The following is a 15,850-nucleotide window of genomic DNA, read 5'->3' on the forward strand; positions in this document are numbered from 1 at the left end:
ACTCACTGCCTGGAGCATCCTGACTGGGAAGCATAGTGCTCAAGTCTGCAAGAGGTCCTGAAGGCTAGTTTCTATCTTGGTTAGTTCAGGGCCTGGTGTTTAAGGGACTACAAGTCAAATATGTCCTCCCGGCTTCATCTTGAGTTGGGAAGCTTTCTGGGACAATACCCTTATATGCAGCATAGTGGTTTTTTTTTTCGTTTTTTTCTGAGTCTTTGTTATAGCTGAACACTTTTAGAAGTGTTCAGTTCCATATAGTTTAGTGAGTTGTATGTAGCAGCGGAGCATTATGGTAAATGTAGTTCCATACATTTGCAGAACATTTAGATATCATACTCTGGCTAGATGTATCTGATTTGTCATCTTTTAAATATATCTAGTGAAAAAACAAGCATGCACATCACATGTGTATTTATCTATTTATATATGTGTTTGTGTACACATATATATATATACACACACACCAGTCTAAACACTTAGCTAAACACACATAATACCTACCACCACTCACTGAACAATAAAATTAAACAGAGTAAAACTCACTGTAAGTGTTTGATTGTGATATCGGGGAATCCGGTTGCTCTGGACCCGGATGGAGAGCGGCACACAGCCAGGACATAGGCACGGAGTGTGGCAATTCTCTCCAGTCTGAACTTGGTCTCTATGAAGTCCAGGTGTGTCCCCACAACCAAGACCACAGCATTGGGAGCCTTAGCCTGTAAAACACCATTATAGCAGTCACTCTGTTTCAGTAAATATAAAGAAGCCGTTTGATTACCTTAAGGCTCAGAAATCTTGATTTAAAGCAGTGAAATATCAGCCTATGGACAACAGATACAGTTGGACCACAGAATGAGAGAATAGACCCTAGTACCGCATATTTCATCTTGAATGATTGATATTCCTCAACCCACCAACTTTGTTCAATAATATCCCCCAAACGCTGTCACTGTATACTTAGTTTACCAATCTTCTCAATTCTGGAACCTCTGTCATTAACATTACTCCATCTATCATCTCTGTTTGTTAATAAAATCTCCCATTACCTCAATATTCAACAGCCAGAACTGGAGGTTGGATACGGCCTCTTCTCCCAGAGCCAGGTTCCAAACAACCACATATAGGGCCTTGTCAGTGAAGAAGCACTGGTTGACAGCGGACATTGCAGTGGAGCCACCAATATCCCACACGTGGAATTGCACAGAGTCAACCTACTTAAACAAGAGAGGAGATAAAAAGGAACAGGCAGCATGAAGGAGCAGCAATGACCAATACTGGCACTCAGCAGATAAAAAGGAACGTGGAACCTTAAATAGACATTTTATTCTAGAGAGAGTACTGAAAGGTCTACAAATGTTAATATGGCTTGAAACAGTGTAGCTCACATTTCCTGCCCCTTATACTTACCATACATTATTTTCCAGCATGCACCTGACCCCTTTCATATTGGCCACTACATTGTAATCTGTTTGATGACTGATAAAATGTAGTGTTGCTGGTTGTAGTAAAAACAATTTGGAGCAATTGGGAAGTTAGGCAAAAACTAAATGATACATAAAAAACTAAATGATAAATACATATAAGAAATTGTTAAATGTAAAAAAAAAACAAAAAAAACACCACATATATAACAAGCCGTCTAATGGCTGAGGATCATAGGAATTGTATGTCGGTCTTTTGCATATTCCATTATTCAGCATTCACTGAATTGAGTAACTGAACAGCAAGTAGAGAACCAACATAGGAAATGTGAGCTAATATTGCAGATTGGAAAAATGTACTTGGCCAATTACGTAGTCGATTTTTCCAACTTTACTATTTTGGTTTAAATTTTCCCAAGTGGATTGCCAATGTCTGCTGAATAAACCCCAACGATTAGGAATACTGTGTGTAGGTTTTACACATAATAATCATCTTAAAATATGGAACTATATTGTTTAGCTGCCAAAATTATGGTTATGGCACTTATACTTTGATACTTTGATTATTTTTGTTATCAGAGTATCTACATTTTTCACATATACCCATGATTATAGTATTACAATTGGCGATCTAATGTTTCAAAAGAAAAAACTTTATGTGATACATTTAAAACACTTTTAATGGTCTTGCTCCACTTCGTTTGAAAGAGCTTACTTTGAAAACCAGCAAATCATTGTTGTCTGATTTGCTAATGACCATCATACAGCTGGCAGTTGGAAAAAATATAAAATCCTGAAGGCGCTTACAAAGATCTGTGCAATAGCCAGACAGGAAATTGGAAGTAACTGGCAGTGATCTATAATGCAGCTCAGCTCCCTAACTGGTAAAACTGAAACCATTACCACTGAATTAGGAAAATCAGGGGTCTCTTTTTATAGGTTAAAAGGGTTATAAAAAGCAGAGACTTGGATGGGCTCCTAAAACTGAGGTCACTCGTCCCACAAATCTCTGAGCTCTGACTGATCTTACAGAGGTAAAACACAGCAGGTAACATTAATATGTTATTTTACAAAAAAATAATAATACTCCCATTAAGAGATAAATAAGCCCAGAAAGAGGGTGACAGTGCTTAAGACAGTGACAGAATCAGCATTTTACACAAAACCCATTTTTTTTTTTACATTAAATATAAAAATGTAGATGTAATTTTATCCTTTTCTGGTTTTATTGGCATCTGTGCATGTAAGCATTGCTCTCGTAACTACAATAATCCCACCACTGTAATATTGACTTTCAGGTTCTGTGTATGCCAAAGAGAAGGATATTGGGGTTAGAGGAGTACTAAACACTCTAAAGACCAATCATATCCTCTGACAGTTTTTATTTTGACAAATGGATTTCAGCCCCACTGCTGCCACTCCGATAATGTAGAAGTTTAACTAAGACACCCAATCCTGGATGGCTGTGAGTGATGGGGTCGTAAATTGGCATTTTTTAGAAATGGACACAAAAATAGGGCAGGGTTAATACTTCAACGCCAATCACTGCATGATGGTACAGATCAAACTGTATTTAATCCCATTTCTCATGCATTTGAAATTGAGTTTATTAAAAAAAATATTCCACACCAATAAAATAAAATTAAAAAAAAGTTAACTATATTTGAAATTACTGCATTGGCTGCAAATACCCAGGCTTTTCAGCACCTGCAGTAATTTCTTACCAAACCACAAGGGCCTCCACCAATCATGCTCACTGCTAAGCCTATCGGCAGGGGTTCCTACCAGTTGCAGTTCACTTTGTCAGTTGGAGAAAACTAAACTACTGAAATACAACTCCCAGAATCACAAGTTATAACATCACGTATAGAAGAATACCGGTATTTTGGGATTGGGGAGGAGAGACAGAAAGGTGGGCATTTTCCAATATACCTTTTCACTCTTCACCTTACTTAATTTGGGATACTGTATGACGTATTTGCTTGAAGGTTTAGGCCAAGGTTTGGTTGATATTGGAAATGTATGGGTGAACATATGTCTGTTATAAAAAGCTGTATTGGAACAACTTTGTATTATTGATGACTGTAACTACACACATCTTTCTTTTATATTTATCTGTGGTAACCCTTACAAAAAAATACAATATAAAGATTTGCAAAAAAAAAAAGAAAAAGTAGGTTTGCACTTGGGTCAAAACTAAGCTTATTTTTTTTAAACTAAAAAAATATTAGATTAGAATTACCCAACATAGACACCTGCATTCTAAAGCATTGATTCTAACGTACGTAGAGAGGGTCAATTTAAAGAGGCAGCAATGATAGATTAATTAACAGCGTCAGGGCAGGGATAGCTATTGTGGCCCTCCTCCTGTTTTGCAACAATTCCTATCATCCTCTGCGAGCTTCAGAAGCTTACCCAGAACTATGGAATTTACAATTATCAACTAGAAAGCTGCAAATGGACCACCATAATACACGTTGAAAAAATATGGCGAACTAGAAAAGCTACAATTTCTGGGGAAATTGTGTGAAGTGTTCTTGCCTCCACCAGTAGTCTACAACTGGAGTGGGCGGAGTAACTGTTATTATTTATTTATATAACACATTTAATTGCAACGTTGTTGCCCAAAGTTCTTCACAGTTACATTAAAACATACAGTTATAAAAACATTAGCAGGTGCAAATGGCCCTGTCTATGACATCACTTGCTGCTGCAGCCTTGCACAGGTCAGAGTATTTTTGCGGTTGCCATCTTCAAACGGTCGTATTTTAAAAACTATGAATCCTACAGCGAAGAGCTTTATATTGTGAGAATCACAAGACCCAGACCTACATTTTGATGTATAGTATGTCTCTGCAATATTAACAATGAAGGCACAGTCGCAGTTTAGAAATTGCCCTTCAAATGTGAGCTTTGCAGAGTGGAGTTTCAATGAATGTCAATGGACTGCGTGAGTTGCAAACAAATGGTCATATTGTGAAAACAATCAGGACTATGGCTTAGCCGTGGACATTTTTAGTGGCAGCAGGGATAGCTGAACGTTTTGATATAAGATTTGTGTAGGTGGGCCTGAAAATGAGGGAGTGGTGGCAGTTTAGAAATCATGTCCTGATTTTTCAGCTTTTGCCAGCTCCCACTCTAGCTTTGCCATTCATTCCTATGGGACAAATTTCGCCACAAGAACGACGATATTCCATGAACCATTCGGCGAAACGTTCCACAAAGTAATAGCAATCCGATCGGGAACAATCTGCACGTTTTGGTATATTTTTGTCTATGTGGTGTAAAAACTGTGGGAGGAGTTAGGGTGGCAAATTTGGCTATAATAAGAATAATAATAACTAGAAAAGCTACAATTTCTGGGGAAATTGTGTGAAGTGTTCTTGCCTCCACCAATAGTCTACAACTGGAGTGGGCGGAGTAACTGTTATTATTTATTTATATAGCACATTTAATTGCAACGTTGTTGCCCAAAGTGGTTCACAGTTACATTTAAACATACATTTATAAAAACATTAGCAGGTGTACAAAAGGCCCTGTCTATGACATCACTTGCTGCTACAGCCTGGCACAGGTCAGAGTATTTTGGCGGTTGCCATCTTCAAACAGTCATATTTTAAAAACTATACATCCTACGGCGAAGAGCTTTATATTGTGAGAATCACAAGACCCCGACCTATATTCTCAAATTTGAGCTAGCTAGAGTGGACTTTCAATGAATGTCAATGGACGGGGTGAGTTGCAAACAAATGGTCATATTGTCAAAATGATCAGGACTATGGCTTAGCTGTGGACATGTTTAGTGGCAGCAGGGATAGCTGAACGTTTTGATATAAGATTTGTGTAGGTGGGCTTGAAAATGAGGGAATGGTGGCAGTTTAGAAATTATGTCCTGATTTTTCAGCTTTTGCCAGCTCCCACTCTAGTTTTGAACATTTTGCCATTCATTCCTATGGGACCAATTTCGTCATAAGAACGACGATATTCCGTGAACCATTCGGCGAAATGTTCCACAAAGTAATAGCAATCCAATCGGGAACAATCCGCACGTTTTGGTATAATTCTGTCTAAGTAGTGTAAAAACTGTGGGAGGAGTTAGGGTGGTAAATTTGGCTATAATAAGAATAAGAATAACTAGAAAAGCTACAATTTCTGGGGAAATTGTGAAGTGTTCTTGCCTCCACCAGTAGTCTACAACTGGAGTGGGCGGAGTAACTGTTATTATTTATTTATATAGCACATTTAATTGCAACGTTGTTGCCCAAAGTGCTTCACAGTTACATTAAAACATACAGTTATAGAAACCATTAGCAGGTGCAAAAGGCCCTGTCTATGACATCACTTGCTGCTGCAGCCTTGCACAGGTCAGAGTATTTTTGCGGTTCCCATCTTCAAACGGTCGTATTTTAAAAACTATAAATCCTACAGTGAAGAGCTTTATATTGTGAGAATCACAAGACCCAGACCTACATTTTGATGTATAGTATGTCTCTGAGATATTAACAAGGAAGGCACAGTCGCAGTTTAGAAATTGCCCTTCAACTGTGAGCTTTGCAGAGTGGCGTTTCAATGAATGTCAATGGACTGCGTGAGTTGCAAACAAATGGTCATATTGCGAAAACAATCAGGACTATGGCTTAGCCGTGGACATTTTTAGTGGCAGCAGGGATAGCTGAACGTTTTGATATAAGATTTGTGTAGGTGGGCTTGAAAATGAGGGAGTAGTGGCAGTTTAGAAATCATGTCCTGATTTTTCAGCTTTTGCCAGCTCCCACTCTAGCTTTGCCATTCATTCCTATGGGACAAATTTCGCCACAAGAACGACGATATTCCGAGAACCATTCAGCGAAACGTTCCACAAAGTAATAGCAACGCGATCGGGAACAATCTGCACGTTTTGGTAAATTTTTGTCTATGTAGTGTAAAAACTATGGGAGGAGTTAGGGTGGCAAATTTGGCTATAATAAGAATAATAATAATAATATATATGTGAGATAACATTAAGTGGTCTTGCTATGCAAGAACACTTAATAACTAGAAAAGCTACAATTTCTGGGGAAATTGTGAAGTGTTCTTGCCTCCACCAGTAGTATACAACTGGAGTGGGCGGAGTAACTGTTATTATTTATTTATATAGCACATTTAATTGCAACGTTGTTGCACAGTTACATTAAAACATACAGTTATAAAAACATTAGCAGGTGCAAATGGCCCTGTCTATGACATCACTTGCTGCTGCAGCCTTGCACAGGTCAGAGTATTTTTGCGGTTGCCATCTTCAAACGGTCGTATTTTAAAAACTATGAATCCTACAGCGAAGAGCTTTATATTGTGAGAATCACAAGACCCAGACCTACATTTTGATGTATAGTATGTCTCTGCAATATTAACAATGAAGGCACAGTCGCAGTTTAGAAATTGCCCTTCAAATGTGAGCTTTGCAGAGTGGAGTTTCAATGAATGTCAATGGACTGCGTGAGTTGCAAACAAATGGTCATATTGTGAAAACAATCAGGACTATGGCTTAGCCGTGGACATTTTTAGTGGCAGCAGGGATAGCTGAACGTTTTGATATAAGATTTGTGTAGGTGGGCCTGAAAATGAGGGAGTGGTGGCAGTTTAGAAATCATGTCCTGATTTTTCAGCTTTTGCCAGCTCCCACTCTAGCTTTGCCATTCATTCCTATGGGACAAATTTCGCCACAAGAACGACGATATTCCATGAACCATTCGGCGAAACGTTCCACAAAGTAATAGCAATCCGATCGGGAACAATCTGCACGTTTTGGTATATTTTTGTCTATGTGGTGTAAAAACTGTGGGAGGAGTTAGGGTGGCAAATTTGGCTATAATAAGAATAATAATAACTAGAAAAGCTACAATTTCTGGGGAAATTGTGTGAAGTGTTCTTGCCTCCACCAATAGTCTACAACTGGAGTGGGCGGAGTAACTGTTATTATTTATTTATATAGCACATTTAATTGCAACGTTGTTGCCCAAAGTGGTTCACAGTTACATTTAAACATACATTTATAAAAACATTAGCAGGTGTACAAAAGGCCCTGTCTATGACATCACTTGCTGCTACAGCCTGGCACAGGTCAGAGTATTTTGGCGGTTGCCATCTTCAAACAGTCATATTTTAAAAACTATACATCCTACGGCGAAGAGCTTTATATTGTGAGAATCACAAGACCCCGACCTATATTCTCAAATTTGAGCTAGCTAGAGTGGACTTTCAATGAATGTCAATGGACGGGGTGAGTTGCAAACAAATGGTCATATTGTCAAAATGATCAGGACTATGGCTTAGCTGTGGACATGTTTAGTGGCAGCAGGGATAGCTGAACGTTTTGATATAAGATTTGTGTAGGTGGGCTTGAAAATGAGGGAATGGTGGCAGTTTAGAAATTATGTCCTGATTTTTCAGCTTTTGCCAGCTCCCACTCTAGTTTTGAACATTTTGCCATTCATTCCTATGGGACCAATTTCGTCATAAGAACGACGATATTCCGTGAACCATTCGGCGAAATGTTCCACAAAGTAATAGCAATCCAATCGGGAACAATCCGCACGTTTTGGTATAATTCTGTCTAAGTAGTGTAAAAACTGTGGGAGGAGTTAGGGTGGTAAATTTGGCTATAATAAGAATAAGAATAACTAGAAAAGCTACAATTTCTGGGGAAATTGTGAAGTGTTCTTGCCTCCACCAGTAGTCTACAACTGGAGTGGGCGGAGTAACTGTTATTATTTATTTATATAGCACATTTAATTGCAACGTTGTTGCCCAAAGTGCTTCACAGTTACATTAAAACATACAGTTATAGAAACCATTAGCAGGTGCAAAAGGCCCTGTCTATGACATCACTTGCTGCTGCAGCCTTGCACAGGTCAGAGTATTTTTGCGGTTCCCATCTTCAAACGGTCGTATTTTAAAAACTATAAATCCTACAGTGAAGAGCTTTATATTGTGAGAATCACAAGACCCAGACCTACATTTTGATGTATAGTATGTCTCTGAGATATTAACAAGGAAGGCACAGTCGCAGTTTAGAAATTGCCCTTCAACTGTGAGCTTTGCAGAGTGGCGTTTCAATGAATGTCAATGGACTGCGTGAGTTGCAAACAAATGGTCATATTGCGAAAACAATCAGGACTATGGCTTAGCCGTGGACATTTTTAGTGGCAGCAGGGATAGCTGAACGTTTTGATATAAGATTTGTGTAGGTGGGCTTGAAAATGAGGGAGTAGTGGCAGTTTAGAAATCATGTCCTGATTTTTCAGCTTTTGCCAGCTCCCACTCTAGCTTTGCCATTCATTCCTATGGGACAAATTTCGCCACAAGAACGACGATATTCCGAGAACCATTCAGCGAAACGTTCCACAAAGTAATAGCAACGCGATCGGGAACAATCTGCACGTTTTGGTAAATTTTTGTCTATGTAGTGTAAAAACTATGGGAGGAGTTAGGGTGGCAAATTTGGCTATAATAAGAATAATAATAATAATATATATGTGAGATAACATTAAGTGGTCTTGCTATGCAAGAACACTTAATAACTAGAAAAGCTACAATTTCTGGGGAAATTGTGAAGTGTTCTTGCCTCCACCAGTAGTATACAACTGGAGTGGGCGGAGTAACTGTTATTATTTATTTATATAGCACATTTAATTGCAACGTTGTTGCACAGTTACATTAAAACATACAGTTATAAAAACATTAGCAGGTGCAAATGGCCCTGTCTATGACATCACTTGCTGCTGCAGCCTTGCACAGGTCAGAGTATTTTTGCGGTTGCCATCTTCAAACGGTCGTATTTTAAAAACTATAAATCCTACAGTGAAGAGCTTTATATTGTGAGAATCACAAGACCCAGACCTACATTTTGATGTATAGTATGTCTCTGAGATATTAACAAGGAAGGCACAGTCGCAGTTTAGAAATTGCCCTTCAAATGTGAGCTTTGCAGAGTGGCGTTTCAATGAATGTCAATGGACTGCGTGAGTTGCAAACAAATGGTCATATTGCGAAAACAATCAGGACTATGGCTTAGCCGTGGACATTTTTAGTGGCAGCAGGGATAGCTGAACGTTTTGATATAAGATTTGTGTAGGTGGGCTTGAAAATGAGGGAGTAGTGGCAGTTTAGAAATCATGTCCTGATTTTTCAGCTTTTGCCAGCTCCCACTCTAGCTTTGCCATTCATTCCTATGGGACAAATTTCGCCACAAGAACGACGATATTCCGAGAACCATTCAGCGAAACGTTCCACAAAGTAATAGCAACGCGATCGGGAACAATCTGCACGTTTTGGTAAATTTTTGTCTATGTAGTGTAAAAACTGTGGGAGGAGTTAGGGTGGCAAATTTGGCTATAATAAGAATAATAATAATAATATATATGTGAGATAACATTAAGTGGTCTTGCTATGCAAGAACACTTAATAATATATATGTGAGATAACATTAAGTGGTCTTGCTATGCAAGAACACTTAATTAGAAAACGGCATTAACCTTAGTAATCACTGACAGAAACAGAGCATGTGAATATACATCTATTATGTGTCCATGAGGCAGACTGATATATCACTACCAGTGACTGGACTGGTGTTGATCATCACACCAATCTTATTTACTAAAGCCTAGATTCCTGTGAGATGGTTTCTATTGGATGGAGAAACATGTACAGCATGTTTAGTTAGTAATTGAATATGGTACCATTAACTCATTGTTGACCTTCACCAATAGTAAGCCTCACAATCTCAAAATTTGTTAAGTTTTGTTTGTGGATAAAAACACGTCTTCTATAAAAAAAAAGGTTATTTGTTTAGTCCAGTATACCACAATGCACTGTTTTTAAATGTTGGTCACCTTAGCTCTGATCCCCATGGGTCTCTGCAGCTCCCATCGAGTAGTTCGGATTGTATGATCACCCTGCATTTGTTGTGATGCCTTTCCGGTCTGTAGAACTTCAAACAGTGTGGATTTCCCCTGACGTGGAGGTCCCACGATGATCATCTTCACAAGCCGGCATCGTTCTGCTTTTCTCAGCTGGGCACGTAGGAAAGCAAGAATGGTAACTGGACCTGGAGAAATCAGCCAATACATTTGTGTCAGGGTTATACTGGACAGAATGCAGACAATCGACTTCTGAAATAAATTGATTGGTGGTTCGGGGACAGACACTAAATGTTGATTGAATTCACAGATCAAGTGAGAAGTGACCAACAGAAGGAAAGAAAGAGGGAGCAGTAAAAAATAAATAAATTGATATTTATATATAATATATTTAAAAAAAAATATATCTTTTTTTTTTTTTACTACTCTTCCTTTTCCACCCACTCTGTTGGTCACTTCTCACTTGATCTGTGGCTACTTCTTCACACTTGATTTGTGAACCTAATTGCACAAAAATGTTCAGATCAGTGTACTGCAAAGTATATTATATAAAAGTTATATTTTGCAGTACATTGATTGTCCAATTTCTATGACACTTAAGTTCACGTAAACAGTTTTTCCCCAAAAAAATGCATGGACAAAATTCACTGAAACCGAAACACCACATGGGCAAAATCCCAATCGACCTGATTTTTTCTCAACTAATCGATTCGGACCAAGCACATTTTTTTCTCTCCGTGCACAAGTCCAGAGATATGAATTTCTCTTGCTTGCATGCCCCCTTCATTACTTTATTCTAAATAAGATGTAGGTTTTATTCGTAGAGCACGTCTTTGTATTAGTTCTGGCAGTTTCTGTGTAATGAACACACAATCCTTTTACACCTGGAGGGATCTGCATTGTCACTGATCAGAAAAGCAGCAACAGTCATCAATATCAAAGTTTAACAATTCATGGAGAAATATTTTATTTGGAGAAAACAATGAGAATTTTTTTTTTATTATTATTATTATTATTTACTTGTTCCCCCTCCTAATTGTTCCACTTTTGCCTGGACAAATACATGATAAATAAAAAGAACCATTTTCCAAAATCAATCTAGTTTTGTAAATGAACCCCATAAAGCAATAGCCTTATTCCAAGTTAATGGAAAATCTCATCACTAACCTTCTTTCCGGATTTCTACTGGCAAGTTAGTGATGTTCAGATCCTCCAGGTCCAGTTGCCAAAGAGACATCAACTGCCCAAGTTCTGCAGGTAGTTCCCTAATCCCAGCATTACTAGACACAAGAAAACCAAAAAGCTGGTTTAACCATCAGTATGAAGAGAATTGTCAGACAGGTGTCTGGAACATCAATAGGGTGTTTCTGGCTTTACAACAAGGAAAAAAGTCTGAAACTACTGTCCAAGAGAGATCTTGCTTGGTTAAAGCGAATTAGTCAAAAACGCAAAAACAGTCATTTCAAAGCACACCAGTAGGTGGAAGTCAACCAGTAATGCACGTAAATTTTATGTTTAAATAAAGAATTCTGGAATACTTCAAAATATAGAATGCATGGGGTGGAGTTTGACAGTCACTCGGACCTTTTTGCATACCAGTTTTCAATTTCAAAGAGACATTCAAAGAGATATTTTCAAATGTAATATACTACAAAGATTGTCCCAGGACCATTTTAACCCAGATACCGACAGCAACATAAGCCTACTTGTTTCATCCTTATAGTATATAGGCCACTGGGCTTACAAGTGTTCATACAGTCTGTTCCTTACATTGGGATATGTTGCCATTAAGTTTGATATTTATTTTTGATTTAATAGAGTGAAAGAAGCTTCTATCTGGCTGGGAGTGATCTCTCTTTAGATCCACTTGCAGTGGAGACAGACTGATTTTTATCTTACTTTTGTGCATTGACCTATTCAATTTTATTTGACATGCAGTATTACACTATTTAGTGTATTTATCTTCTTTATATATTGCAGGGTCTCTGCATATATATCAAGATCTCTATGGACTGAAGATATTGTCTTCTGTAAAGAAGTCTGCATACTATTTCTTATATGCAAGATTAGACTATTGTGGTTTTCTTTCTCTCCTAGATTGTTTTCTCTAGGTGCAGATTGTATCAATTATATTTGCAGGTTGGATTCTATGTTTTTAGATTTGAATGGTTCACAACACTATTTTGTGTGTTCTGTTTAACACTCAGGGTTCTCCTCATTTGTATATACTTCACATACATGATTTGTGTGTTCATACATTTCATAGTGTCTGAGGTTGTGGGCGAGTTGCTAAATTGTGATTGTAAGAAATCTGTAAAGTGACACTTGTGATACATACGCTATAGTTCATGTAGCTTAAAAGTAATTCTTTCAATTTAGAAATAACCCAGTGTTAAGACTTGTATAGATGGGTGTAAAGGATTCACATTTTAAAAAGGAGTTTATATATAACATACAATATTATTATCAAAGGGTTATGACCGAAAAGAAGATATTCTGCTGACAAAAATGTTGTTATATATTCCCCCCCCCCCCCCCCCCCCCCCCAGGATTTATTAAGGAAAGGAAAATGTATACCATTAATTGACAGCATAATTATAGAAATGAGATTTATTATATTCATAATAATAGTTAAGCAGCAGTGACCTTTCATTTCCCAAGCAAACACAGACTGTGATGCAATAGTGTACCTATTCAGGAATGAAGCACTTCTAGAGTTATAAATGTTTAATGGGCTGGTCAAATAGGGACAAAGCAAGCCAGAATATGTATGTCTTGAAACAAGCTTACACTTAATGGAACATAAAAATTACACATGGATATTTATTTAAAGAAATCTCAAAGCTTTACAAGGCATATAATTATTTCATGCTCCGCACCTATAAAGCAAACTTGAGAAACAGGCACTTTTTAAAATAAAATATGAACACCTCTCTGGCTGTCAGACAGCCACTAAGATTTTCTTCCTCCTCCTCTTTTTTAGCTCCAATAAATTTGTCGAAGTGGCAGGCATGCTCTCTACTAGAGTGCCCGCTATTACCGCCCCCAAATCAGAGAGCCTGTGAGCATGCGCGTCCACAGGGCTCTTTTTATCTCATTGTTCCTGGCTCCTGCGCCCTCTTCCAGGTAGCAGTGTCCTCCAGAGCTCTTGCCTTGCCGCGCTCATTCACCCGGAAGAGCTTGCGGTCACTACTGAGATTCAGAGGCTTCTCAATGGTTATTTGCTGGGAAACAAAAATACCCCCGATGCGAACAACATGCATGAAATAAATGCATGTTTGCTTTCATTTGAGGTATATCTACTAAATGGTGATATACCTCATAAATGTAAATTTCCCTTTAATTTTTTTTTTGTTTGGATGTAGGAGCACACTGCTTGAACATACATGGCTGCAATACATAAATGTAGATTTATAGATTTACTCCTGCCACCACCTACCTCCCCAGGTACAGTTCTGTAAGGCTCTTCAGGTGAAACACAGAATGCGGAACAGATTCCAACTGGTTGTCATTTAAGAAAAGCACCTCCAGAGACTCGCTCAGACACAAGGGGAATTCCACGCAGACACCTGAGACATACAAAACAGCAATTAAAGAGGCATTGGATTTCCATCTGTGAACACAGCAGTTCTTTGACTGTCTTCCAGCATCTGTAACGGAGATGTTAAACATGTGCCTTTCCTTTATTACAAATTAGATTATACCAAGAGCTTGAATAGAATAAAAAAATGTTATCCTTTAAAGGAACACTATAGTCACCTAAATTACTTTAGCTAAACAAAGCAGTTTTAGTGTATAGATCATTCCCCTGCAATTTCACTGCTCAATTCACTGTCATTTAGGAGTTAAATCACTTTGTTTCTGTTTATGCAGCCCTAGCCAAACCTAGCTATGATTGACAGAGCCTGCATGAAAAAAAAACTGTTTTCACTTTCAAACAGATGTAATTTACCTTAAATAATTGTATCTCAAGCTCTAAATTGAACCTTAATCACATACAGGAGGCTCTTGCAGGGTCTAGTAAGCTATTGACATAGCAGGGGATAAGAAAATCTTAATTAAACAGAACTTGCAATAAAGAAAGCCTAAATAGGGCTCTCTTTACAGGAAGTGTTTATGGAAGGCTGTGCAAGTCACATGCAGGGAGGTGTGACTAGGGTTCATAAACAAAGGGATTTAACTCCTAAATGGCAGAGGATTGAGCAGTGAGGCTGCAGGGGCATGTTCTATACACCAAAACTGCTTCATTAAGCTAAAGTTGTTCAGGTGACTATAGTGTCCCTTTAAATTCAAAAATAGGGGTGGATCTGCTAGGAAAAAAATAGAAAAAGGGCACAAAACAGTGCTTTATCCTTTAACTTGCATAGTTCAGTTACATAGACTGCTAAATCACTAGGTTTACCAGAGTCAATCCCTGTTCTTGTTCGGTTCTTAGTAGAAAAAAATGGCATCCGTCTAGTTTTCACACCGTCCTCATTTCTGTAAAAGAGAAAGGTGTTAATTGGTGAGCCATCTCTCAGAGCATGTTCCAGTGTTATGATTGAAGAGTGCATCTATTCAAAACTCGTCACAGATCTTTGATAACTTCATGTAGGAATATAATAAAGAGGTATAAATGTTAAATAAATACTTTTGCTAAATTTACAGATGTAGTTTATTAACTAAATCAAATTTCACATGTAGTTTGTGATCAACAAATTGTATAACCTTAATACACCTGTTGCCACCCTAAAAAGCAGAGCATTCATTTAGTTTATATATCCATTATATGATTTAAATCTGTACATGGGTTTCTGTAGCTATGGAACAGTGATCTTCAGTGATTTAAAAAACAAAAACATTTTACTCATACACAGTACAGCGTTTTAGATGTCAAAGAGTTATGAATAAAGATTAATTTTGGGTCATTCTTCTAACTATAGAGCAATCACCATGGTAACCAATGGAATGCTTCTGTGAACTGCACCATTTCTAGAACCCTGCCCCAGTAATGCATCACTTGCTGGAAAATATCTACCTGCATGTAAGAGAACAGAAAAAAATGGCATCCTGAAAATCCCTAAACATTCATTTGATAGTCATAATATTTTATTCTTCCAATAAACCACATATCATGGACTTGTAACTTCAACCCTCTCTTGCAAAGCACAGACCTGCCCAGTTGGTTCTTGGACAAGTCCAGAAGCTTCAGATGTGAGCATGTCCAGCAGTCTGCGGGAGGTAGTGCGATCAGCTGGTTTCCTGAGAGTTTCAAATTTTGCAAGGTCTGTAAAGATGCAAATTAAGAGGTCCACATACGTTTAAAACACATGATGCATTTATACACATAAGCATGCATGGATGTCCTACATAACTGGCCTAGCAATGACAGAGCATATGACAGAGCATAAAATATATATTTTTTTTAATATGGCTTACAGTACTAACACGGTTTGGTTTTATAGTGTTTCAGTGCAAATAATATTGCTTTCATCTTCAGGTCCAAGAAGACATGTGCAATACAATGTTACTCATTTAAAAAGAGACGTACTC

General features: G+C 37.9%; 1 protein-coding gene across 3 annotated transcripts in view; it reads right to left on the minus strand.

Annotated features, from left to right (window-relative positions):
* Positions 1–15,850, minus strand: part of LRRK1 (leucine rich repeat kinase 1) — a 96,386-nt gene that overhangs the window by 25,026 nt on the left and 55,510 nt on the right. For all 3 annotated transcript variants that reach the window (XM_063448820.1, XM_063448821.1, XM_063448822.1), the window contains 7 exons: positions 15,472–15,584; positions 14,721–14,797; positions 13,758–13,887; positions 11,486–11,598; positions 10,292–10,506; positions 1,047–1,211; positions 544–716 (listed from right to left, as the gene is read on the minus strand). In XM_063448820.1, the coding sequence (XP_063304890.1) occupies positions 544–716; positions 1,047–1,211; positions 10,292–10,506; positions 11,486–11,598; positions 13,758–13,887; positions 14,721–14,797; positions 15,472–15,584 (986 nt within the window). The remainder of the gene's footprint in view (positions 1–543; positions 717–1,046; positions 1,212–10,291; positions 10,507–11,485; positions 11,599–13,757; positions 13,888–14,720; positions 14,798–15,471; positions 15,585–15,850) is intronic.

This window comes from Pelobates fuscus, chromosome 3, assembly GCF_036172605.1.
Source record: "Pelobates fuscus isolate aPelFus1 chromosome 3, aPelFus1.pri, whole genome shotgun sequence".
In the NCBI taxonomy this organism is placed as follows: Eukaryota; Metazoa; Chordata; class Amphibia; order Anura; family Pelobatidae; genus Pelobates; species Pelobates fuscus.